The 27,395-nt window shown below is 39.0% G+C and overlaps 2 protein-coding genes and 1 long non-coding RNA gene across 4 annotated transcripts in view; 2 read left to right on the top strand and 1 right to left on the bottom strand.

Annotated features, from left to right (window-relative positions):
• Positions 1 to 15,851, top strand: part of GPT2 (glutamic--pyruvic transaminase 2) — a 29,293-nt gene extending 13,442 nt beyond the window's left edge. The window contains exons 3-11 of the mRNA XM_068411622.1: positions 467 to 575; positions 4,538 to 4,671; positions 6,667 to 6,910; positions 7,678 to 7,757; positions 8,318 to 8,454; positions 9,154 to 9,328; positions 10,119 to 10,274; positions 11,333 to 11,445; positions 12,684 to 15,851. Of these exons, the coding sequence (XP_068267723.1) occupies positions 467 to 575; positions 4,538 to 4,671; positions 6,667 to 6,910; positions 7,678 to 7,757; positions 8,318 to 8,454; positions 9,154 to 9,328; positions 10,119 to 10,274; positions 11,333 to 11,445; positions 12,684 to 12,774 (1,239 nt within the window). The 3' untranslated portion in view covers positions 12,775 to 15,851. The remainder of the gene's footprint in view (positions 1 to 466; positions 576 to 4,537; positions 4,672 to 6,666; positions 6,911 to 7,677; positions 7,758 to 8,317; positions 8,455 to 9,153; positions 9,329 to 10,118; positions 10,275 to 11,332; positions 11,446 to 12,683) is intronic.
• On the bottom strand, positions 498 to 17,741 carry LOC137669516 (uncharacterized). The gene is made up of 3 exons (XR_011049101.1): positions 17,279 to 17,741; positions 16,789 to 16,851; positions 498 to 598 (listed from the first exon to the last, which is right to left on the bottom strand). It is a non-coding gene; the product is annotated as an uncharacterized lncRNA (long non-coding RNA).
• On the top strand, positions 17,256 to 25,408 carry LOC137669515 (borealin-2-like). 2 transcript variants are annotated; one of them, XM_068411625.1, is made up of 10 exons: positions 17,256 to 17,458; positions 18,136 to 18,264; positions 19,271 to 19,311; positions 19,631 to 19,691; positions 20,354 to 20,421; positions 21,225 to 21,292; positions 22,632 to 22,730; positions 23,919 to 24,051; positions 24,313 to 24,399; positions 25,230 to 25,408. In XM_068411625.1, exons 1-10 carry the CDS (start codon positions 17,329 to 17,331, stop codon positions 25,275 to 25,277), a joined length of 864 nt encoding a protein of 287 aa, XP_068267726.1. In that variant the 5' UTR covers positions 17,256 to 17,328; the 3' UTR covers positions 25,278 to 25,408. The 2 variants fall into 2 exon arrangements, with proteins under 2 accessions (XP_068267726.1, XP_068267725.1); XM_068411624.1 differs by having other exon boundaries at positions 19,265 to 19,311.
• The last annotated feature ends 1,987 nt before the right edge of the window (positions 25,409 to 27,395 follow it).

Raw genomic sequence — 27,395 nt, 5'->3', positions numbered from 1 at the left:
TATTTTTAGGAAGGATTATTAGAACATGCAACTGGGACTTCAGAATTTTATCGTATTTCTCAGTTCTGCTCCATATTTAAACTTCTCATTTCTTGTCAATAAAGTGGGCTAGTAATTCACAAAGAGTGGAGGATAGAGCTGTTTAGAGATAACATATGAATAATTAACTGTGTTTTACTGTGTTTGCACTATGCATAGCTCACTTGGACTCCAATCTTCACTGTCCGTAATACAAATAGTTAATAATTCTATAACTGTTTTTATCAGGAGAACTTGGAACCTGATAAGATTTCTTCACTTCTGTAAGCACTACCCTTAAAAAAACAACTGCAACTCTCCATCAATAATCTTTGTTTTAAATTAGCTAGTATTTGTGATCTTAATTTCCATGGACAGTTAACAGTAATATTACCAACCTAAAATAACCATTGAGAAGTGGCCAATTTACATTTTCTTGGCACTCTAGGTAGTGGCACTGTGTACATACCCAAACCTGTTGGACAGCCCAAGTTTTCCAGAAGATGCCAAAAAGCGAGCCAGACGGATCTTGCAGGGTTGTGGAGGAAACAGCTTAGGTAAGCATCTGTTTCAGTTGCTCCTGTTGGTATTAGAATCAACAAAGGTAGTTTCAATATCTGCAGTGCTGAAATTTCTTAATTGTGTTTTATATGATTACAAGTCAAATGGGAGATGGCCTATCCATTGACAGGACAAGGGGCAATGGGTGCAAGCTGGAACACAGGAGGTGCCACATAAATATGAGGAAAAACTTCTTTACGGTGAGGGTGACTGAACAGTGGAACAGGCTGCCCAGAGAGGTTGTGGAGTCTCCTTCTCTGGAGACATTCAAAACCCGCCTGGACACGTTCCTGTGTGATATGATCTAGGTAATCCTGCTCCGGCAGGGGGATTGGACTAGATGATCTTTCGAGGTCCCTTCCAATCCCTAACATTACAGAATGTGATTCTGTGATTCTGTGAAAATGATAGGGGGAGGGTTCACAGTGTGGCCTACTGATAAGCAGTGACAGTGCAAATTTTTGATGAGACTTGTCACAGAAGAGGACAAGATGAGGATTATACAGTTATGGAGCCCTCACCACAATAACATCTAGGCATAATCCTAAACAGAATGCTGAGCTTTTTGTATTATAAAAGTAAGTGGCAGAGAGTACTAGTGAAGCTCTGTTACTGTTCTTATGACATCTGTTAATCCTGGGCTCTGACAGCTATGTCTCCTGCTAAGTCTAGGTGGAGCTGTTTACAATTTTATCATCTCTAGATGTTTCTCTGCCAAGGAGTCTACTGTCCCTGTAATGATGGTATCAAGAAACAATGTATGTCCATCTCAGCTTATCCAGTTCACAGTCCTGTATCTTAATTTTAAACCATCAGTCCCAGTATGTTTTTCAGGATATGAACTGGGGTATCAGAAATTCAGGTACCAAGGTCATAACGCTCTGCAAAGGGAAAGCTACCTAGCTGAAAGGTGGTAGCTTTTTACTTCGCCGAGACAGTTTTAACTGAAGATGTCAAAGCCCTATTTCTCCAGCGTAAAATAACCCTTCAAAGAACTAAAGAACTCTGTTCTTCAACCACTGTTCCTGCAAGAGTAACGTATAATATACACATAAATAAGTACAAACTTTGCATATTCAGTAGAAAGGAAATGGAAGAGACAAATTCTTTATTATCTAGCAACTGTACTGCCTACCCATACATGGGATATGCCACTAGAACTTGTACTCTGCAGTAGTGTTACAGCTCCTGCGTATGGCACACTTAATTACCTTCTTTCAGGTAGGCTACCAGTGACTTTTCAGAGTACGTATTAGAGTAATTGGCATATTTCTTAATCTTTGTGATTGCAGTGCCTATTTGCACTGGTATATTTTGAAAGTAGGTGATGTTAAACTTAATGAAATAAAGAAAACCTAAATAGTGGTTACATTAGCAGTATTTCAGCCTTGGACTATTCCTAACAACACAGCCTGATACAGAATGTTTTTTATCTTCACCTTTTTTGCTTTGGTTTTGTTTCTGTATGTAGAACTTGAAAAATACAGTTATCAGACCTGAGAAGTTCCTCTAGCTCCATCAGCTCCTTTCCTGGCTTACTTTGGAACAATTAATCCACATAGTACTAGTTGTCATGTAAGAGTTACTGGGGATACATTTGAATTTTGCCTCAATCTTTCTTTGTAGTAATTTTCAAATTCAGGGACATGGTAAGAGTTCTCAGAATGATGGGTCTTGGCTCCATGCTGGAGTGAAATGAAAGGAATTCAGCCTTGCATGATATTTCAGAATTATGTTGACTCTCTACAAAATCCCCTTTTCAGCAGCAGATCACGTATTTCAAGTAATTTGCATTAGCTCAGCAGACGCTGAGAAAGTAGGCCTGAAACAGTTGCAATATTCAAATAAGATGATCATTCTGAATATACCCTTATAATTTCAGTGGATATATTGAAGTTGTGTAAGTAACTGGGGTCTAAATTATTTTTTTCCTGATATGATATGTACCAAGAAAAACTGTCCTTCTAAATTCCTGAAAACCAAAACCACTGTAGACCTTGCTGATCTGCTGTACTGGTTTTATGCCTTCTCTCTACCCTCCCTGTCGCTGGTATCATACATCAGCCCCTTCTCTTGGCCTCAGTTGCCCGTCAGCCTCTGTACAGCACTCCATAAACATGCAGTCTGAGGCAAGTAGATGTGCAGCTGAATGGAAGTTACTCCTATCACTTTGTTGGTAGTCTGACAACTTACTGCTGTTCCCTTCATGGCTGAGAAGGAGAAACTGGCTTTCTTGAGAAAAAAACAAAGGTCAAAAATTGATGCCTCCATGTAGCTTTAAGTGCTGTGTTGTGTTCTAATAAAACCTTATTTTCAAAAAAATTGTCAATCCAACACAGCAGTGGCTTCACTACATACGTTCAAGCTATTTGAAGCATTGTACCCACATTTATGCTGGCCTATTTAAATGTATTAATTGCAAAGTTAATATGAATGTCTTGACCTCTGGATATGAACTAGAACTAGAATGTTCATTTGGCAAAACCCTACTCATAGTATTGAGTCTTGCTACTCCCAGGCCACGTATGAAGGCTCAGATATGTCCTCAACTTCTGTTGTGTTCAGATACTCTGGGATTCCTTTGACATCACTTACTTTGCATGTGGGATGTCACATCTTTCCAGGCAGTTGAGAAATTTAGCCCTCTCCTATATATAAAAATGTTTAATATGTGCACATGCAGCTTTTTGGGTTGGGTTTATTTATTTGCATGCCACAGTGCAAACAGATGGGTTCTAGTCAAAGCTATCAACTGAGTACAATTAAGTGTAGAAGACCTGAAAATTGAATTCAGGTCTTTTGTATATCCTCACTGAGTCATGGAACTCACCCCTCAATGGAACACAAGACAGAATGACATCCTAGGTTTGTATCTCCTACTTGAACAGCAGCTTCCTAGCTGTGGTCAAAGACCCATGTACAGACCCAATATGACTTTTAGTCCTGTAACAGTAAAGTTAGGACATCAGCGAACTTTGTGCCCTGGATTACCATTTTGTCCCATGCAATTGTGCAGTACTTGCAAAGGTTCTTTGTCGTTATAAATTACACTTTCACAGAAGTATTTATCAGGCAGACTACTAGCATAAAACTGAGTGATGAGGGTTAAGTCAGGCACAATTGTTCCACTCCACCCAACGAGCAAAGAAAGATTCTGCAGCTTTATGACAGTGTTCTAAATTAGATGTACACTTGTCACTTCATTGTCCATCAGTCTTAGGCTTCATAGCTTGAATCCATTCCTCACCTTGGCTTAGGCTTGTTTTTACTCTTTATTTGTTGCACATGCTCAGCAATGATGCACACAGGCATCTAACATCTTACTTTATTTAAGATTATTAGTTGTGCTCTGTAAACTGCATGTGAAGCTTATAGACTGGGGAGATCCTAGATGTTTCTGCTACAAGTAACTGAAAAGCGAGTGTGGGCGATGCTGTGGGGGGAGAGAGAAGCAGTTTAGGATTTTTTGGGTTTCAGACTGTGGGAGAAAATGCCGTTATATTATTTTCATATTGCAAATAGAAATCTTACTTTTGTTATGGATTTGAAGAAGTTATTTTCCTTTCTATTGCACATGTTACCTCTGTTCCTTGTTCCCATTACTTAAATAGATGTTGGTTGACATTCTGCAGTGGTTGTCAACATAAAGCAACTGGGAGACAGTCAAAATAGGATTGCTGTCCCAGTTTGCAAAGTAGCCTGTAAATCCTAGTTTTTACCAATCTTTTTGTATTTTAGTGATACTTACTGTATTTGTCTAATTCCAAATGAATTCTTTTGCTCTATGAACAAACCAACTCCCTTTCCTACTCCTTGAAAAAAAATACCAATCCTGGGGATCCAAAGCCCTCATATATACAAACCATTTAATACAATACTAGCTCAGGAGTTTTGCTAGCAAACAGAAAATCTGATGTTCATTGTACTCAATTCTCATCTCATTCTCTATTTTTCACAGGATCTTACAGTGCCAGTCAAGGTATAAATTGCATCCGTGAAGATGTTGCTTCATATATTGAAAGAAGAGATGGAGGGGTTCCTGCAGATCCAGATAACATATATCTTACCACCGGGGCAAGTGATGGTATTGCTGTAAGTGTTAAAACTAAACCTGTCTCTTCTTGATATAAACTATAATTTATCAGTTACCTTTGGAAATACAGCTCTCTGTTGAACATCCGGTCTCACAAACTCCTGTGAGTTTGATCTAACAGATACTGAAGTCACAATAAATGGACATCTAATACACCCAATTATGTAGATGTAAGATGCCAGCTAAGAAACAGGCGCATGGAGACTAAGTCTTTTAATATACTTTAACTTGTACCTTTTGTAAAGGTAGCATAAACTACAGAGGTGCCTAAATATAAATTTAGGAGATTCACACCAATCAGACTAAATAATGGTGTCCTTGGTGGTTAAGAAACATAAGCACTGAAGATTAGAGGGTATGAACCAGTGGCAGAGAGAAGAGGGAATGACCTCGGAGGTGAGAAGTCTCAGCAGCTTTTCTTCCTAGTAAACTCTGCTAGTGCAGATTAATGCCAGTGAAAATCCCAAAGATTTATTTTAGTAGACAGCTTGTTTGGGAAAAACTTCAGGTTTTGCCTTCAACCAAAGTTCAAAGATGGTCCTCAGTTAAGACAGGAATAACTGTTTCTATTAGATTTTTCCTTTACACAGATGTATTTACTGATATTACAACAACCAGCAGTTCTTTGCTTTTATAAGGCAGCCTTTTATAGCTTGTTTATGAAAGTTTTTTTTCAAATGACACCTAGTGGCAGAGTTCAGAATGACAGTGTTCTGACATGAACAGTTCTGATGTCTTTAGTGAATTGGCTTTCCAGAGTTTACAATGCCAAGTGTTATACCGGCAGTTTGTCAGGAATGGCAGCGTAGCATATCAAATCTGTACCATGCTTGTTTGATTTCACCAGTGATGAAAAGTCAGCAGTACAATGAGCCTCATTATTTGGCACTTCCAAGGATAAAACAACTATTGTTTCATAACTTGAGGGATCGAGGGTGTTAAAGAGTTTTTAAATTTGCATTTGGTCCTGATTATACATTTTGGATGCTTGGTATTTTTAAACTAGTGGTGGGTACAGAATTATGTTGATTATAAATCATTAGCTTAGCAGCTCAGTTAGTATCTGATGAGAGGCACAGAAGGCAGATTTTGTTCTAGAAACTTAAAGGATACCACTGTTACATCTGAAGAGACTTTTTTTTTTTTTGCACTATCAATTACATGTTGATAAGGATGCCTGCTTTGATTGCACCTGTATTTCAGAGTTCTCCCTTGATTATAAAGGCAAGAAATCTCTCCACTTCCTGCACCAAATGCACTCTTTTATTTAATTCACACGTAAAAAGCCTACACATAGACACACACAACACACACAGACACACAGCCGTTGGGCACAGGTAAATCCTCTGGACTGACCTTAGCACAAGCACTACATTTTTGTCTGTATCTTCTGGGCTTAAACCACACATCATACATTAGATTTCCATCCCAAGACGTGCAGACTTATGGAACCATAATGCAAGTGTCTAGCTTTGTTCCCACCTGGCCACAATTGCTCCTAATCTAAAACAGGTCTCTCTGTTCCAAAGGAGAACCTCCACAGGCCCCAGTTTTAATTTCTGGCTTTATTTATTGGTGTCTTGTGTTTAGTGAGATAAAATGAGTGGGAGGCAACAAGCAACAGCTTCTTTGGTTACAACTGGGCACAGTAGAAAAATCATGATATTGATAGTCTTCTTTCCAACTTTCCCTCTAGCCTTGTGCTCAGAATGTTTTTCCTTAATTTTGCATTTGATCAGACATGATCTCTAGAAGCCGTGACATGCAGAGTAATTCCATTAAGCTGAGTTAGACCATCCTCCCTCAGCCAGTAACTTAAGTTGAAATAAATAAATGCCCTTTGATACGAGAAAATGACAGTGTGCTTCTAGAATAGAAATCTACTTTAACTCTAGGGTTTTTTTAAGAAGGAAGATCAGTAACTTATTCTAGAGTATACTATTCATGCTGGTGTGTGACTTTTTTTTTTTTTTTAATTTCTACTTTTTCCCCAGACAATTTTAAAGATCCTGGTCTCAGGAGGTGGAAAATCCCGAACAGGAGTGATGATCCCTATACCACAATATCCCTTGTATTCAGCAGCTATATCTGAACTAGATGCTATCCAAGTGAACTACTATTTGGATGAAGAAAATTGCTGGGCTCTAGATGTGAATGAACTTCGCCGTTCCTTGAATGAAGCTAAGGCATATTGCAATCCAAAAGTCCTCTGCATTATCAACCCTGGAAATCCCACAGGTCTATAGCAATTTTTTTAAATGGATGGGTTTTAAGACCAATTTCTTTTTTTCTGTTCCATTCATTTGACATTGCAGACAAATCCTAAATATGTATCAAATATGTAAAGCTGAATTCTAGAGATCAGTGCTTTAAGTAGGACAGTATGTCATACTTTTAGAAACTTATTTTCAGTATCATGGAACTCCAGAGATTTGGGAAGAGAGGAGGAAGCAAGTTCACTTCACTGGATCCCATTTGAAGCCACTGCTCTCACTGAACTTGTGCAGACTTGTGGAATGACTTTCAGTCACTTTTGGTCTTTATCAAAGATCTTGTCTCTGACATGGCCTATAGCCTCTTGCCTCTGAGAGGCAATGACTACAGATACCCTCTGAACTCAGTGGCAGCCACCACCTCCCTCAGAAGAATTTAGTTTTTTGAGTAGCTGAGGTTGATTAGTGAGAAACTAGCTCCCACTTAACCATCATGCGAGTATTTAAAATGATCAGTTATACAGAGTACTCTTAATAAGCTATTGATTGATTACTGTATCTCACACTTCCTTTGCTTGAGATGGACTAAGTTACCTTGAACCATAATTCCTCCAAAAACGTTCCTTAATTTCACACTTACTTACTGAATTGAATTCTAAAATTCAATAGCACTTTTCTGAGAAAGAGGGATATCCTATTGAAAAGCTAGTAGTCTAACTAGGTCTGGGTGAAAAGATTTGTGTATATATATGCTCCACTAACTTTCTTCTTGCTTTAAAAATCAAACTATAGGACAGGTGCAAAACAGAAAGTGCATTGAAGATGTGATACACTTTGCTTGGGAAGAGAAACTTTTTCTTCTGGCTGATGAGGTAATGGAATATTCTGTTCTCTCAAAAGCATAGAGAGTATGCATAAAGTGTAATTTTGTTCCATGTGTGATATTGGTATTTTTTAAGTACAGTGAACAGATTCTCTGTTGTCATATTAAGATATGAACAAACATGCAAAATTCTTAATTTCAGAGGACTAGTATGAGAGGTGGCTTGATCTGGATTTGAACTAGAGAGAAAGTGTAGGGGACACAAGCAAGGAGACACAAGGAGGAACTTTGTTGGAACTAACCTAAAAACCTATGTGATACTTGGGCCACTTCAAATGAATGAAACAAAAGGAAAATCAATTTAAACATACAAATAAAGGTTAAATTATACGAAGAAGCTCACTGTTCTTCCAAAGGCTAAACTATTAAGTATGGCCACATGAGATAAAATGTATCATCACAGTAACTATTACTTAACAAAGAACCTTGTGTCTTCAAAAGGCTTTGAGTGTTATCGCTGTTTCTTCGGTTCAGATCTGGCTCTCTAAAAGGCCATGTTTTATCCCTAATTGGGGGAACAGAGCACATTAATGTCTTCTGACTGTTCAGGTTTACCAGGACAATGTGTACTCTGAAGGATGCCAGTTTCATTCTTTCAAAAAGATTCTGTATGAGATGGGACCCGAGTACTATAACAATGTTGAGCTGGCCTCTTTTCACTCCACCTCTAAGGGATACATGGGCGAGTAAGTCTGCTTTAGTTTTTTTTTATTTCATCTTCCTCATTAATCTGGTTGGACAACTGTTACATGTTAGTGACTTGAAGGTAATCCACTGTCTTCTATTAATTTTAACTAATAACTATTAAGAAAAGGAAAACAAGCATTTAAATCACAGAGTAACGGATTCTCAGTGGTCTTCAAAGTACCAAATAATAAGTGTATTTATTCCAGACACCTAATGCCTCAGTTCCACAAAGGTGGAATCCTACAGTCCTAAATCGGACCTGTGATAAAGGAAAATATGGTCTCCAACATTCAGGGGAATAGCTCAAGAATCACTGGAACGTTTGATATTACAAATGTTTGGGTTTGGTTGTATTGGGGAGGAAGAGATGGAAGAAAAAGAATTTTCTGACTAAATGAATTCTGCTAGAGCTATATGCTCTTGCTCTGAAGAACAGTCAATCCAAGTTAATCGTTAACTTGCCTAACAGGGAAGCTGCATGTCCACAATTTTCTCTGTATGGGATACTAGGGCTTAATGACGTATCATTTAGTTCCATCTTAAAACATTATCAGTATAGCAGCTGTTTCAACAACCTGTGTGTTACATATTGTGAGATCCTCATTAATTGTCTTTCCACATCTACAGTTATTTTCATTGCTTTTCCAGTATTTATACACTTGAGATTAACCAATCTTTTCTGTTCACTTTAATCACAGATGTGGCTACAGAGGAGGTTACATGGAGGTCATTAACTTGCACCCAGAAATTAAAGGACAGCTTGTTAAACTGCTTTCTGTTCGCCTTTGTCCTCCAGTCTCAGGACAAGCAGCAATGGATATTGTAGTGAACCCTCCAATACCTGGAGAAGAATCTTATTCACAGTTCATAAAGGTCAGCAATAATATGCTTGTTCTTTTGTGCATTTCCTAAACCTACCCTAAGTATTGTGAACTCAAAATATGCACAGACACCAGACTTCTTTCCTTTCTTCTTGGACAATCCTGTAATTACAGAACTATGCAGGGTATTTTAAATTAACTCAATATGACTACCTTTAAAAATATTTTTTATTCCTTTTATGGTTCCTTTGTTTAGGAGGCAAAAAAGCTAAGAAGGCATTATCAAATCAGCTTTCTTGCCGATAAGTTCAACTTTTCTCCTGTGTTTAGCATGATAAAAGAATTACTAAATAAGATTTGCTTTTACTAAAATCTGAACAGGAATGTAAGTTCAAATACAGTTATAAAATCAACCTTGTTCTTAGGTATCCAGTGCCTCTATATACGTATTCTGTATTAAAGTATACATATAGTTTCTCACTTGTAAAAAATGAAACTGAATCTGGCTTAAGAAATTACAGTATTGAGTCAGATCAAAGGTTCAGCTAACATGGTCTCTGAAAATAGCCAAGAGTGGATGCTCAGAAAGAAGAGGGCATGCAGATAGAGACTTCTGCAGGTTATTGTCTATCTGCAACACTTTGTAGTTGTATCCTGCTAATGCCGTTTTGCACTGCTGTCTTTAGGAGTATGACTGGAATTAGGAACATCATTTGCTCTAATAGCTCAGCAAAGCCCTACAAGTGCTTAATTTGGGGAAGGCTTCGTGAAGCATCAGAGTTTTCTCTGGCGTTTTATTGCCACTTCAAATATGTCAAACTGAACATTTTCCTTTTAAACAGGAGAAGGAGTCTGTTTTGAACAATCTTGCCAAAAAAGCCAAACTAACAGAAGACATGTTTAACAAGGTACCAGGAATTCACTGCAATCCACTTCAAGGAGCTATGTATGCTTTCCCACGGATCTTTATTCCTTCCAAAGCCATTGAGGAAGCAAAGGTCAGTCAGTCATTTTTACCCCAATCCATTTTAACCTTCACACACTTATCCTGACACTTCTAATGATGAATATTTATTCCAGAGATAGAGTAAGCTCATGTAGTTACAAAAGCAGTACTTCATTGACTACGTATGATCTTAAATATAAGATGACCTTTATTTTAAGGAAGCAAAACCAAACCAAAACATCACAGTGGTAAGGCTTCCAGGGTGAGAATGTTACCGAAGGACGTTAGTGTTAAACAGATTAAGTCATAGGGTGGGCAAGTAGCTGGACCTGTGCAAATTCCAAATGGCTGCCTGTGCCCGGGTTAGAACGTGTGATGGGGATTGTGAATGGCAGTCTGCTACGGACCCTGCAAAAGAAGCCCCATGCAGCAAGTGTGGGAAAGGAGGAGGGAGGTTTCTTTACAAATTTTACTTCTGTACAATACCTTTTTGTATTTGGGTCAGTAAGCTATATTACTAAATGACAAGTCTTTTTATTCCTAACTAGAGCTCTATTATGTAATGTGTAATATTCATTTTTTAAAGGGAATTTTATCAGTGTAGCTGAGTTAAAAATAGGGCTGTTTTTCAGCTGATTATTTGATTAGGCATATAACCTGCATGTATTTAAGAACTTCCATAGTTATTAATCAGGGGACTTTCTAGTCAGCAGATAATTCTGGGGAAAAAAATAGTAACTGCCAACGGAACTGGAACACAGCTGTCAAATTAATTTAATCTTGTCAAATGTCAGTGGCTTACATTTTTGTCAGTACAATTTTGAGACTTTTGACAAAAAGTTACAACCAAGTCAAGGAGAAAAACAAAAATATCTAAAACCTTTCTTTTGAAGTTAGTGTTTTCTGTGGGTTCTTCTGCCTTGTTCCTCCATGAAATACTGTTAATTCACAGTGTGAACTGTCCCATTAGCAATTGTTCTTCATCTTCTTTAGTAAACAGAATAAGAAATTAATAATGTAAGATAAGGTCTCAGGAAGAAAAGCAATCATGAAATTCTATGTATTTGGAATATTTTGACTTCAATAATTCCAAAGCATCCATTCCCTTAGGCTCATACAATGGCACCTGATATGTTCTATTGCATGAAACTTCTGGAAGAGACTGGAATATGTGTTGTACCTGGAAGTGGATTCGGCCAAAGAGAAGGAAGCTACCATTTCAGGTACAGTTTCTGTTTGTTTAAAATCAAATGAGCTGTTAATAAGCTAAGTACCATCCCAGTACTTTCTCTTCTGATTAAATATAAGGATTTTTATTTCAGTTTATGTTGTCTCACTTTCTACTGGACATTTTCTGTGGACCGGCAGTTAGGTCAAAGACCTGGTCTGCTAGATGAGCTGTTCAGGTTTTTACAGTGTTTTCACAGCTTGCTGACACAGTTTTATTCTATTTTTATACACTGACATTTGAAATGCCTTCTCCACGAATACAAACAGTAATAATAGCTTATAGTCTCATCTTAAAGTTAGCTAAGGCATTACAAAAATTGCCCTGCTTTCTTCTGGGGGAAGAGGGATTAAACAGTGTTTCCATATGGAGAAACTGCATGAAAGATGCAGTATGTTCCCTATAAATCTGCTCCTTAAATGCACTGAATAACTCTTCACTTTACCAAAACAAGGTGTTGGACTAAATCTTCTAATACCAAAACTGCGAACATAAACTCTATTGCTTCTGCTTCCAATAAATAGCACTTTACTCCAGCAGAGCCACTGATAGCTAGAACTTATCACAGAATTTAGTCTTGTTTGGTCCGAAGCAACAGAGGGTACCTTCAGCCATGTTAGTTCTGCAAAACAGATAGCTGGGTTAGATACCCGGGTGCATGCCGCTCCAGGAAAAAAAGCTAGTGAGTCCATTCCTGTACCAGTGTGGGAAAAACATTTTGTTCTGTAGGTCTTGCATACAGTCTTGCATACATAACATGATTTTCAGATCATGCAGAAGAAGAAAAAAAGGGACTAAAAACTGCAGTGTGGGATGTTGCATTGTTTTAATGCTTCTGAATTAAGTTTTCAATTAAAAAAGAAATGTACATTTACTCATAACTGCCCATGTCTAAAGCTCAGAAAACTGGGTATAATTTGGCATAACTGCCCCAAAAATGGAAACTGAGTTGCTTTTATTTCTTACTGATAACCTTTTTTATCACTCAACACAAAATAACAATTCTTGAATTCCTATATATTAACCAATTGAAACAAATTGCTCTAGTTTAATCGTATAGTACAATTAAAGCATAAATGCAGTAAATGAGAATGACATCAAAACAGATATTAAACTTAGCACATTACTAGCTGTGCCCTGAGATTAATCAAGATCTGTGCAAAGATCACAGTTTAGTTTATTTTGAAGTTAACGTGGGTTGTTTTTTTTCTTCCTTTAAATATTATTTTTCAGAATGACCATTCTTCCACCAGTAGAGAAGCTGAAGATCCTACTGGAGAAAGTGAAAGACTTCCACATAAAGTTTCTTGAAAAGTATGCGTGAAACTACTATGGCTTTTTCCCCTCATCCCCTCCCCTTCGAGGCGAATGCAGAAAATGAACAAAGATGTGCTGAGAATGTGCTGTTCATCTAATTTAACTAAATTCAAAATAGATAGAACCAATCTCAGATACTGCTACAACTTATTGGACTATTAAATTTCATGTCAGGTATAGAAGACATTGTTACAACCACTTTTTTTTTAAGGGGAAGGGGAGAATATGAAGAAAGCGGTGAGAAGAAAGAGTCAGTAAATGATTTTGTGCCTTGATTGGAAGTTACATTTGTGAACTTTTGACTCGAGAGGTTGGGGAAGGCAGTTGCTCATTAAAATTACTACTGTTGTGGGGTTTTTTTTTTACAAAACAGAAATGCCAAGAGCAATTGTTTAGCTAGGAACGTTTCCCATCTTAAAATTCTACTAAACAAAAATTCAAAAAGCCTACATTATAGGTATTGTTTGGTTTAATTTTTGTTGTTGTTAAGTATGAAATGTCCTCCAGATCTGATTAAGCATGTATGTACAGCGTGTCTATTTAAAAATCTCTTTGGCAGATGTGTGCAGATACCTTTGAACTTCAGTTAAAAAGAAATCCTGCCATCACAGCATAATCTGAGTGGAATATACAGTTTTGATCAGAGGAGTGAACATGGTGTCTGCTTTAACCCTATTTTTATGAAGCTGAAACATAATGAGGAATATTAGCTTATTCATATGCCATTCAACACATTATCCCAGGATAAGAGCACTGAACACTTCCTCTCATAACAACTCCATGAATCTTCTGTTAACTCATATCTTTTATACACATGGAACATAGTAAGTTACTGTTTCAAAGCAGATGTGAGTACTGTCAATCCTTTCAAGTAGGGTAAAATACAACACTATTTCAGAATCGCTTTATCTATGGAGAACATTTGTTTGGAACCACATGACTGAGACACCCGTTAGCTGGCCAAAATCCAGCTTGAACTGGCAAGGAGTAACAAATGTTGTTACCAGGAGAAATGCTGGGGGGGTTTCTAACGAAGGAAAAGGTACTTAAAGGAAAATGTCTTGCACCAAGCATAAAGATAACGATAGTACAGCTCACTCTTAAATCTTCCACAGTCATACTGCTGGCTGAATAATCCTGAGTGCTTATTAAAACGCAGCTAAACCAGGTCACTATCTCGGAGTACAGCTGTATTACTCCACTAATCTATGCCAGTCTTCCTGCACAATGAAAGGTGGCTTCTGTTTCTCTAGAGTTGGAAGCTGGACACCTTCTGCTAGCACCGATAAAGGACTAAAGGAACATAGCTTCCAGTATTCAGCCATGAAAGCATTAGCATTTGTCAGGCTTAGGCTCAGCATTCACAAAGTTTATTCATTAAGAATATCTCATTTAATCTAGTCATTAATTTTAAGTTATTATTTAGAAGTAAACTCATTTTAATGTCCACTAGCACTTTGTTAGGCTGCCTTTGTAGCTGGTTCAACACCAGGTTACTAAAGTCAAGGGCTAGAGAATCACCATATGGATAAAGCATGTGCCAGTCTATTGTGTGTGGAAGACAAGAGATGTTGCCAATAATTGTCCTTGCCACAGCAGCTACTAGTCTATGACATAGCATTAGCAGTTGGTGTACTTCTCATAGTTCCTTACTGAAGTCTATGAGAAGAATTTAGTACTTCTCAGTCACCTGCCAGTGGTCACAGGTTCATAAATTAAAATGGCACGCTGCTACACGAAGTTACTATGGAGGAAAAAGTTACTACTTGGAGAAAAAAAAAAATATACTTTTATTTTTGGAGAAATGGACTTCTTGGAGGACAGTAGACTGAGAACACTTACATTGCTACTATCCATTGATAAATACAACCTGTTATCTGTTAGCACTCTCCACTTGGCATCTTTAATATGCACTAATAAAACAAATCCAGAAAGCAAAACTGTAGTAAGAGGTCAGAATATTGATGTAAAAATAAGACAAACAGCACTTTCCTATTATAGGAATGTGTCCAAATCAGATCTGGCTTTGGACTCGTAATGCTGTGTAGATTGAAGCTAGGATCTAACAATGGGAGTTAGAATATTTTTTTATATTTTTGTAACTACAGCTTTTTCATGAGGTAGTATTTGTAATCTAATAAGTCAATAGATTTTATATTTGCCTTGCATTTGCACCTGGTACTTCTGGAAAAAAAAATAAAGGTTTACAAGTTTCTAATGATAATTTACAGGTGTGAAAGGCTTTTTGTTTTAAGTCGGGACAGCAATTCTTAAACTTTTAAATGAAAATACAATGGCATAAACGGAATTTTTTCTAAACATTCTATTATGGTGCCTTTTATGTTTCTGACATTATAAGGGATAACAGTTTGTTCTTGATGCATCTCATATGGAAGGGTGGTGATTTCTATTGTCCATCCATAATATTTGTATGTACTGTGATAAGGTTAATGTGCATTTTTTGCAGAACAATCCTGTAAAGCTAAGAAAAGAGGCTTATTTTCAGTGTCTTTGAAATATTTCATTAATAACAGACAATCCGTACTTTTAAATGCATGCTTCTAGGTTTGATTTTCCTACAGGTGCTCCTTACAATGGTACTTCAGATGTATGAGACTTCCAAATAATAAAACACATGTTAAAAAAAAATGTAATAGTTCTCCATTTACTATGTCACTGAAGCAACACTTGCTGGATTGCACTATGAGGCATTTAACTATATGTTCAAACTAGTATTTACTTTAATCCATGTACCAGATGATTAATTTCTGCCTAACTCCAATTTATGTTCTTGAAATTTGTCAAACTTGTTACCACAAAACTATTCCCTACCAACATAGAACTGTACATAGAGACGGTCGTAGGCATGTTTTATGCTCATAATTAATCATATCTTTTTATGTAAGGAGTTGTAACCAGGAGTTAAGCAAGCCATACTTCTTTCTTCATAAAGAGGATCAATTTAAGGCTGATCAACTGTGGCCTGAAAGCTTTGGTGAGGGGTTTGTTTGGTATTCTCGGTTATTTCCCTTTTATAAACTTCTTACATGGCTTGTATGAGATTAAACTTACAGAGCAACACAATCTTGTCTTCTTGCACTGACACCTCAGGATGACTTTAGTGGTATTTGTTTGGTAATTCAAAAGAAAATGAAGTTTAGGGAAAGGGAAGCCAGTCCTGCTTCCCTAATCATATATGCATATGCCAGCACCACTAAAAAAAAGCAAAAGCAGGCTATTCTCTTCTTTGTATCGGGTATTTGAGTGTTTTCTGGAGCAGAAACATTTACCTGGTTTTGGGGCGAAGTAGGTTGTTTTATAAACAAGGACATGGCCTGATATAAAATGGTTGTATTATGAATTGTCAGTCAGATTTTTTAAAGCTTTTTTTGAGTGGTGTAGGCTGTCCCATCTGGATCAGTAGATAAAGATACTGCGCCAGACGTATATGATACAGACAAAGCTACTAATTTCAGAGAGCTTGTGACATCAGCTCTATACACTGTCTGAAAACCACTAGTAAATTCCTTTTTACACAGTTCCTTGGTCAATAAAGAATATAGGTTTGATCATTTGTACAAAACCTAAGATAGTCTTACCTCTGGTGTGATTTTTTTATTTGGATGCATATAAGATAATAAGTTTCTGAAAGGAATTCTACTTTTAAGGATATGGCTTTGAATGTTTTTATACATTCAATACTATGTGTAGCCATGCCTTTCTAATGTTCCACATTATTACATGTTTATTAAATACTCTCTTCACCTGATTAGAGTGTACACAACCTGTAACCATTTGCATCAGGCAGAACAGGTTATTCACTTTGCTAGCTTTGAAGCACTGCATATTCTGCACACCGAACATCAGTAAAATAGCTAAAACCAAACCTCAGCTGTGAAACAGTCTTTCCTACACAGCAAAAAGGTTTCCCGGTACCTGTCCAAACCCTGGCAGCACAAGCGCTGCCTGCCCCTGGCCCTGGGCCTGCGTTTGACACCCTCTGGTGCCGGTTACTACTCACCCCCAGGATGAAAGCTGTCATCTGCCCAACCGCAGCTCCTCGTGCCGAGGTCAGCAGCGGCCGCTTCAAAGCGATTAACAAAAAAAGCACAATTAATTTTGTGCCACCAGGAGAAAGCCCGTGTGCCCGCGGATACACGTCAGCCTGCCCAGCTCCTGTCAGGACGCGAGGGCCCCGACTTTGCTCCTGTCCGGCCGTGCCCAAGCCCATCCCTGGGGCACCACCGAGACGGGGGACCCCAAGATTCCCACCCTCACCGCTTCCCCGCACCTCCTTCCCTCCCTTCTGACAGGAGAGGCCGAGAACCCCCGGGGTACCCTCTGCACCCGCCCCGGCAGCTCCCGCCCCACAGGCCGGGGCCTCCCGGGACACCCCACACCCGCCAACCCCTCACAGGGGGCCGGGGCCGCCCGCTCCCGCCGCCCCGGAGGGTGTGTCCGCCCGGGCCCGGGGGAGGAAGAGGAGGGGAGGGAGAAGCCCCCGCTCTTACAAAAGCTTCCCGGGCGTGGAGCAGCGCGTTTGGCCCGCGGGGTAGCAGCCATGCCCCTGAGGAAGCCCTCGGGCAAGCGGCGCAGCACCGACTCGGGCGTGGAACCCGACCGCGGGGCCCTCTCCCAGGAGAAGAAGGATCAGCGCATCGCGCTCTTCCTCAGAGACTTCGACCAGCAGGGTAGGACCAGGGGCGGCGGCGAGGGCCTCGGGGCTGCCCCGCGTCCCTGACGGGCACAGGCGCTCGCAGGTGCTGAGGCGGCTCCCGGCGCGGGTCGGCGCGCTGGAGCTGCCCGGCACGGCGCCGAGGGTGGTCACCGTGCTAGCGGGCACCGTGGCGGTACCCGCACGTCTTTGCTTCCCTGCCCGGCGGGGGCGGAACGGCGGCTCCCGCCGAGGAGAGGCTCTGTGCCGGGGCCGGGGCGAGGCGGGCGGCGAGGAGAGGGGAACCGCCCGCCCTGCCCCGTGAGGGGCGCCGCCAGGCACCCGAGCCCGCGCTCGGGCCGGCTGCGGGGCATTGCCGCTCCGGGAGGGGGCGCCCTGGCGGCCGCCGGGGCCTGCGCGGGCCGTACCGCCCGGCGCCGGCTGCGGGAGCCCCGCGCGCCGCTCCTCGATCGCGGGCGTCCCCCGTCTTTCCCCTTCGCTGCCAGTCTGAGGAGCCGCTCCTGCAGTTGCCTGCCTGCACCGGGTTTCTCAGCCTAAGGAGTGTCTGTCTGATGGCGACTTTCAGGCGCTCTGACTCCCAAGTCAGATTGCCCCGGATAAAACATTTATTTTAGCTTTCTTTAGTGCGGTCTGCCAGTGCTTATGCTTGGAAATCCGTGACACGTGGCAATAAAAGCCTGTTTTGTTTTAAAGCCAAGGAAAACATCCAGGAAATGAAGAAAGAACTTGATTCGCTTTTGCAAACAGCTGAGAAAGCGTTTACAGTGGAGCTGCTGAAGATGCCGGTTGCCATCAGGAAAATGAAAAGAAAAGACTTGCTTAGTAAGTGTGCGGAGTCCTGTGTTTGAGAGGGATGCAGACATCATTACAGCATGACGTACCTACCCTTCACTAATGTGAGAAAACCTGTCAACTTGGTGACTTTTATGAAAAAGTTCGCTGAATATTTTAAGCTAATTGGCAGCAGTATTACCCTGCAGACACTCAGTAAGCAGTCCTGTTCAAGTAGACTGACCTGTGTAACACAGGCTATAGAATTAGCAGGTAACAGTGTATAGAGTCTGGAGCCTTCTTTTATGTGTGCTCTTAAGTCATTTACAGCCTGAAGAGGCAAGGAGTATTACAAGTCTAGTATTTTCTGTGCATGAAAACTTAAGCAGTTCTTTCCATCTGAATCTGTTCATCCTAGCCACAGAGATTAGTTTGTCTTTCTGTTAATTTGAAGTCTTTTACTACTGAGCATTTCTCATCTAGTCGTTTACCTGTGATGATGAGTGAACAAATTTAATTTTAACCTCACATGTATGCAGCAGTGTAAGTGGTGGTGTACAGTCAGCATCAGATGTATATTCTGGTGGGAACTGATGTTTTTGGAATCTACCTTGCAGCTGGGAATTGCAGGGGCCGCACAAAGATCAAACCCAAGACTCTTGAAGAACTTGAGTTCACTGTAAGCCTTTGCTGAGTATGTATTTCAGTGTCTTTCTTGAAAACTTCTGCCTAAAAGCATTAGCTTTCAGCAGTGCAGTGTATGGAAGTTTTTCTTCTTTGAATTCAGGTTATATACTGTGTGACTACGCTTGTATCCTTTCAAAGACTAAACATACTGAAATGGCCCAAGATTTTCACTGTTGTTTTGTAGGAGTGACTATCCTACAAGACTTGAATCTTGTTCAAATGCAACATACATGCTAGCTAAGGTTAACTATTTAAGCAACTGTAATCCTGAATTACTTGTTCAGCTTCATAGCCCAGAAGATAAAACCCTGTAGATAATAATTATGCAAGTAATAGTATATTAAACAAGTTATACTTTCTTGAGTTACAGATTTGCAAGGAGGGGAGGAAGTGGCTCTTGCTGCTGCAGTGGTAAGTGTGTGTTTTATCACAGGTTACAGAATAGAATTCTTCCCTCCCTGCTGTAAACATTTCAGACAAATGATTTTGTTTGCCTGTCTGTTTAAATAGAAGATGATATGAAAAGGCTAGACAGCCAGACAAGGTGCAGTTGTGAACATTACATAAAGCTTTAGGGTCATCTGCAGGCAGAAATCCAGATGTTTCTGAAAAAATCCCACTTCTGTCCCTTTCTTTTATGCCCTTTTAGTTCACTGCCTTTTGTAAGATAATATGCATTTACTGGGCAAAATCTGTTGACTTTCCCTTGTTGGCTAAACATTTTTTTTAGACTGACTGCTCTCTAGAAGACATACCAAATCCAAAACTGGTGAGGACCAACAGCAAAAAAGGCAAGTCAATCCATTAATATATAACTTCGTTCTTAAATTTTCTTCTTTTATTGGTTTGAACTGAGCATTTGTAAAGTGAATGTTAAACCTGAAGGATACAAGAGGTAAAAGTGTGTAACTAGAAGTATAACATAGAGGTCTCCCCTGCATTCAGTGTGGAGGACCATGAGCTATGCTACTGTTGAGGTACTTTAAAGCATGAGATAAGAGTTCCTGCCCTTTGGATTTATCATTGAAAGTGGAGAGAAGAGACAGATTTAAGTGACTTGTCAGTGCTTTATAGTATAGCAGAAGAGCTAGGAAAGTCACCCCTATTTTCTCACAGGTTCCCCTTTGAGCTCCTGCCCGTTGAAGTTTGTAAGGAAAATAACATTTCTCTTCATATTCCAAAATATGCAATAAGGACACTACCACTGAAATATAATTCTATTTTGTCTGGGGTTGAAGGGTTATCTAGTGTCTTTTAACTGCTCCATGTGTCACAGTGTCTGTGACGAACACACATAGTTTGCTTTGAACTCTGTCCCAGGTGAATGACCATCGGATAGCAGAGCTGATAGATACCTGTCAGTGGGTAAATAGGCTTCAAATGAGATTGAAAAGTGGTGTTTCGTGCTCTTCATGAGATTTTTATTTTGCTTGTCTTTCTAATATATTTCTAGTTAAGGTAACTACAATTGTTGAATATGAAGATGCCAAGCATATTTCTGCAAAGAAAATATCTAAAAAAGTAAGTTTATCCTGAACAAACAACATAAGGGTTTAATCAGTTCTGACCTGCTACAAATCCTGCTAGATCCATGACTGGGCAGGCCAGTGGCCTGCTGTTTGTTTGAAAAATCAATTGTTTTAAACTCAATGTATTTTAAGTTAAGCAAGGCTAAACTGTATAGTAAATGAATTTTATAATGAAATATGGTGTCTGCATTTCTGTTAAGTCATTCACACAGACTTGCAAATACTGGCATAGTCATTCTCTGTTGACTTGCCAATAAGTCTTGATGGTTTGAGGAACCATTTCTTATTGAAACTTTTTTAAAAAAACCCTCAACTTCATGTTTTAATACATGCTTTTCAGTATTTGAATGACTTGTGCATTATTGTCCACCTTGACCCCTAAACCAAATAGCACAGGTGTATTAATTTTGCCACCTCAGTCCATCTGTGCAATACAGTGCCTCAGCCAGATACTGAAGTATATAGCAAGATGACAACAAAGACAAAAAGATTATATGTAGAGTTACAGGCATTAATTGTAAGAGAGCTTACAAGTTGGAAGGGTGTATCCTAGAAAGGTGGTTGGCTGTACAGAACTTCAGTATGAACAAATACGTTTTGGCATTATGAAACTCTTGTTTTGGAATGTGTATTTGCCACTTTATTTATGTGTAGAATGATATGAAAGGCAGCACTATGGGGCTTAACTGTTCTTTTTCAAGAGGAAATTCTTACAGTATTATTCCGTGGAAATAGCTATCATTTTGCCTTAAAATGCCACTTCTTTTAACTGCAGCCTTACATATACATTTTCAGGTTTCCAAAACAAAGTCATTGGTTTCATTGGCCTCTGGTTTAAATAGCAAACTGAACCCTCTCTCTAGGTAAGACTGACCTTTGATAGCTTATTTAACTCACCTGAACTTGTGAATGCTGAATAAAACTCTTTTCAGATGAAGTAGCTGATATTTGAGCCAATAGGAATACATCTGATTGATAAAAATGTCTTCCATAACCTGAATCAGATGCAGGTAGTGATGTGAACCCTGAACAAAAAAGCACCTCTAGCTGATGAAGGGATATAGTTGTAGCTCTCTTTCACTGAAAGGCGCACAGTTCTGAATCTGTGTAATGAGTATAGATTTCCAAACATACTTAATGGAAGGGAGTGTGTAAGGGGAAACATCTTTGCTGCTCTGTTAGGACTAATGAATTGTTCTGTAATAATTTTGCCCTAATACATAGCTGAAAGGGATGTGTCATTAGCAGGAAAATATACACTTGCCAAAACATCTTAGAGCTACCTGCAGTCATGATGAACCAAATGGACCAAATTCAAGTCTCACTATAAGATCTAATGAATTAAAAAATCGGTGGATATCTGCATGAAAGTTTTTTTGAGAAGCTCCCACTACACCTACAGCTCCAGTGTGCATACTTGTACCCACTGGCACTTATTTTGATACATTCAAATTGGCTTCAGAGAAATACAATTTAAATAATGTATTTAATTTAATGTGCCTGAAAGAAATTAAAAAAAATCTTAGCCAGGTTTAATTACTTTATTGAATGGGGATTATAGAATTTTTGGCTCAACAAAATCAAACTAGACAAGGCTGCTTTGCCTGGGGAAGTCCAACTTTTCAGTCTTTGAAGGTTGCTTTTATTCAAGTACACTAGCACTGGGCCAAAAACACATGCCCTTACAGTATCTCCAAAATGTGTGCAGGAAGAGGGAAACAAGAGGAAAGAGTGAGATAAACTTTCATCAAGATTTCTGTGAAATGAGCTAAAATCCAAAACTGGAAAAAAATTGTTCTCTGGATTCAGGACAACCACACAGGACAAATATCCTGAGAAGTAATCTAGAAAAATTAATTCCTGATGAAAAAGAAACTTCCCAAGAAACTTTCTGCGCACTCAGATAGAAAGCTGTGGATGCTCCCTTAATTATACCCAGCTCAGGTATTGCAGCCCTTTCTTAGCTACTAACATAAATTATCCTTTCATTCCCCTATGGTGTTAGGTCCCATTATATCATGTCTTTCTCAGGAGGGCTTCTTCATATGTATACACACTAGGCGTCTGTCATGGAGCAATTCAACATTCTGTAATTCACCAGCTGTCTGTCTTTATCCTAGCTAAAACTCAACAGTAGATGAGGAGGAAATTAAAAAATAAAATAAAAAACCCAAAACCAACAACCTTTTTTTTTTTTTTTAGGTCCGTTCACTCTTCTGCAAGCGTGACTGAGGCCGTTAACTCTCTTGCTTCTGATTGCACTGCCACAAATTTCAAAGCCACGCCAAAGGTATCTAAAAGGTAAGGAGTTTTCAGCTTGCTCTTAATAAATAATTTTGTTAAATACCAAGACACTATATATCTACATTAATATCTAGATTGATATTAATCAGCGTCATCAACCTAGATGTAATAGATCTTCATGATCTGCCACTAAATTTGGTAGCAGGGATGTGAACCAGTCATACCTCCTGCTTTGATGATGGGTGTTAGCTTATGTTCATATGGAGGTAGAGGATTTGATATCACAACTAAGCCATTTAAAAAAAAAAAAAACCAACCAAAAAAACCCCAATAAAACAAAAAAAAACCCCAACAAACCAGATTTAGAGTACAAATTCTACTCCCACTCACTGTTGTTTAAAGGTAGTTTACTGCTTAAACTAATTCTCAGAGCCCAAGCTTGATTAAAATGTCACCCATACTGCTGCATTAAAAAAAAAAACCAACCAAACCCCCAAAGAACCCCAGCCAAATAAATTGACAATCAGTTCTTTGCATATTGAACAGTTAAGATTTTCAGTTATTATCATTCTCCATAAGCTACAGAGTTTGGTTTTGGTAGAAGTCATCAGCTGAAATGAGGGGGTGAAAAACTTAGTAAACTTAATTGGGTCATGAAACCAGCAAGTGGCTTAGTTTCACCTTGGCCTGCTATAAATTTCAGAGGCTTGTTTCCATGCAGTAGATACCGGAATCTTACATTTTTGAAGTGGAATAAGAACAATTGTATTATGAAAGGAGTTTAAGAATTGTGTATGGTGTAAGGCATGCCCTGTACCTCTGAGAGCTAGCAGCTTCGGTATTTCTTGGTATCTCCCTCTGTAGTAGACAGATACTGCACACATCTTATCTTAAGCCCTAAGGCATGAAGTTTCCTCTTTCCAAAACTATAAGCATTCACTGTTGGTGTTGGAGAGTGGATATTCTTGTTACTGAGTGGTCCAAAAGTCAGCTTGCTTACTGGCCTGTAACACAGGTGTAGAAGGTTACTGCAGTATTTCAAGGTCATAAAATGTTACCTAGTGGTGCTAATAAATGCTGCTGATGGTTGGATTTCCTGTAGTCTTCTGGCAGAATGGGAAAAATTTAAACATGACTGCCTTTCTATTAGGTATGCTTGCTACTATTTGCATTTGCTTCATGCTTGAAAACTTCCTGCAGAGCATAGGAAGTTAACCTCAGAGTAACATTTTTATTGTATTCTAGTACTGGACTACAACAGACTGTCTCAAGAACTGTACCTACCAGTGGAAGAGTTCAAGGCATGTTACTAAGAAGTAAATCAGTACCCCAAGATAAAACTGTTCCATTTGTAAACATTCCCCTGGCTGATGGACAGGTATCAAACTTTTTTTTTTTTAAAAAAAAAACAAAACAACAAAAAAAACCAAACCATTTTCATCTTACAGTAGTTTACCAAACTGTGAATAGTCTGATAGTGATAGCTCTTGCTATCCGAGTTGCTGCTAAACAAAAAGAAAAATGGTTACTAAAGTTTTGCAGCATAGTAGGGAAGCACATGATTTTCAGAAAAGATGGCCATGCAAGTAAAAACTTTCAGAATAGGTTTTATCTTAAAACTGTTTCTCTTCCTGTTTAGACACTCTGTACAGCTGGTGGAGACCTCCATAATATTGATGTGCACCTACTAAATCAAGATACAGTACAGCATATTCATAACTTAGTGGTAAGCTTAAACTAATAGGCTTATATATAAATATTCAGACACTTAGTCTCAGGTTTTCAAGTGAGATACTGTCATGAATGCAAATTCAAGGTGCTTTAACTCTTCTGAGGTTAAGCCTAAATTGGTTGGCATAAATTAGAGGGAGGAATAGGCCAAGGGAGGAACAGGGAGGGAAGAACTGCTGCACACAGATAATGTGTAAATGTACTTCAATAAGCATGTGCAGTTTGGTAGTTGCCTGGGGGACAACAGAAGCATAAACTTCTTGCTAGATTGCTCTGGTGTCTCTCCTACCATGTGAGTGAACTGCCATTCTCTATCTCATATTCACAAAGGCTACAAAGCTACAGCAAAGTTTCAATTCTTGCTATAATCTCTCTATTATTCCGTGTCCCTTGCTGAGTAAGAACTAAACTCCTGTTAATTCTCTGCTCCCACTGAATAGTAACTGCCTTACCTTTGGTTCGGGGAAGTAAATTGTTTTGAAGCAGAATGAAGTTGAACAGAACTCTGTAGCACACAGTGCCTGACTCTTCTGAAGATGAGGGTACCTGGGCTTTTGGATGAAGTAATGTGCAGCACTAGAAATCTATCTAGACATAAGAAATATTAATCAGTTTACTGTCTTGCAGGTATTTAGACTTGAATGCAGCTCTATCAGTTAAACTAAAGGTCTGGAAGCTGTTTTGTATTTTACAACATGGATCTGCCTCTGTAGGTAGAGAATGGGGGAGTGCTTGCTCACCGCTTGCTTTAGCAGTAGTGACTTTTTCTTCTTCCAAGTTCTGTTGGGTAGCTTGAACTAAAATGATTTTTTTTCCCCCCTTCAGAGTGAGCTGACTGTACTATGTGGAAAGGCAACAGCTAAAACGGGTTAATGGAACTGTCTTGTGACTACAGAATATTCATGACAGCTCTTCCTTGCTGCCTCTGAAGTGTTCAGAGAATGTCTAATGACTTAATAAAGCTGTATACTGCTCAGTAAATGTTTTTATATAAAAGCTTACAATGTGATGTGTATCACTAAATTCCTGTTATCTCTGAGGAAACAAAAGCAGAAAAAAATAATTGTACTTTTCCAACTTCTTTATAAAAGGCTTAGTTAACATCTAACCTCAATTCACAGTAAAATGAACAGTAATAGGTTGTATGTAGTAAATAAGTTTTAACTCTTACATTATCAATAGGACTTTTTACATAATTATTCATAAGTATAGAGTTCTTTAATGTCATTCTTCCACGCATGCCACAAGCAGAATGTAGTGTTGGTTTACTACTCATGTTTAGTCTTCCCTGTATCAATCTCCTTGAATCTAAGTCTGGAGTTAAGCTGAAGTGCAAGTTTCTAAATTCTTGAATAGCATTTTAAGGGATGTAACTTTAGTTCTGTGGTGGCATATATGAATCTGTCACAGGAATAAAACTTATTTCCAGGCTTGTGCTGTGACATGACAGTAACGTCCAAGGTGACAGGTAGTAACCAAGACTTACTGTAATTTGTGGTGTCAAGCCAATTTTTCTAGTACTTCTGAGTAACTTGTAGGAAAGGCTTTTAACGTCTTTCCAGGTAAAGATGCCAGTCCAGCAGTCACTCTGCTGTGGGTGCTCTAGTATTTTCAGAACTTGAGGATCCACTCGGCTTTTACTGTGCCAGCGGTGATTTCAATTAAAATGTTTTCAGTGTGGTAAAGGATGGTATGAAAGGCTCCCCTGCTCTTTACACTGAAACATTAGTTTAGGAATGAAATCTAATTTTTCTTTTCTGCTTCTGCCCTTGCTTCACTTAAGGAAACAAAGGTCACAAGTTTTCAAATAAGGAAAAAAAAGCTTTCCAAGGCACAGAAGACAAAACTGGTAAAGAACATGAAGTTAAAACACTATCAAACCTAGATTAAAACTGTGCTCTCCCTTAGTAACCAGCAAATAGAGGACTAAACCTCTCATTCAGATTATACATGAAGTTTACAGAACATTCATGAGTAGTTAGTTCTGTAACTCAGTAGTTTAACCTGAACTATTCCCTTAAATTGATAAAAGCATCACATTGATGTCCTATCAGCTTTTGATTATTGCAGGCAAATGGACATTTCAACATGAATGATTTAACTGTTCCCTCCCATACTACACTAAGGTAACTAAAATTGCAATGCAGTAACTGAAACCTGCAGTTTTTTGCATTTTTTGAAAAGGCTAGGCAGGCTTTGCAAGACAGGCTACACAGATTTGTTGTGGATCTCACTTGGGGTTTAGGTATGGTGGTAGTCATATTACAAAAACAGCTGCTAGTGTTTAATCCAGCCTGCTCTTGTTAAAGTATTTTCTGAGTTGTAATTCAGACATCAGCTTTTTTGTGACTAAGAGGCTATTACTAAGAGCTGGGAAAGTGTTTCTGGGCCCTGACACAAAGGGCAGATTCACAGGATGTACACAGAAATGAAGCACAAGTACTTAAATCAACTGAAGTCACTCTTATGAACTGTCACCAAGCTAGGAAGCTTCCAGAACTCATTTATGTCTACAATGTTCCTTTTAAATTTGGTAAGAGAGGCATACAATTAAATGCCCCACACCTCTTTTACAGTGATTGTTTGAACTTTATACTTGCATCAGCCCAAGGCTAGAGTGGAAGGTTATGTGTTAATAACTAAACTATGATTTAGTTACTAGTTTGAGGGCTGAGAAATTGTTGCATGTTTCATTTTTTCAAAAGAACATAGCCTCATCGTTTATGTGAACAAGAATCACACCCCTGTCATTGTCTTACTTCCCCTCCACTTCAGCATGCTCTCCAAAAAGTTAGCATGAATCCTTTCCTCTATCCTCCCCCAAAAAAGCAAATTGAGAGTACAGAGATAGAACAGCTGAGAGTACATACTCTCTTTTCCAAGGAGGCAAATCCCAAAGCTACTACTTAAAAGCAGAAGACAAGACATTTTAACTGTCTAAGCATTACAGGGTAAGATGACTGATGTCTTGGAGAAATTAATCAGGAGAAA

This window comes from Nyctibius grandis, chromosome 12, assembly GCF_013368605.1.
Source record: "Nyctibius grandis isolate bNycGra1 chromosome 12, bNycGra1.pri, whole genome shotgun sequence".
NCBI lineage: Eukaryota > Metazoa > Chordata > Aves > Nyctibiiformes > Nyctibiidae > Nyctibius > Nyctibius grandis.
The sequence above is the reverse complement of the archived record's forward strand: the minus strand, read 5'-3'. Positions and strand labels throughout refer to the sequence as shown.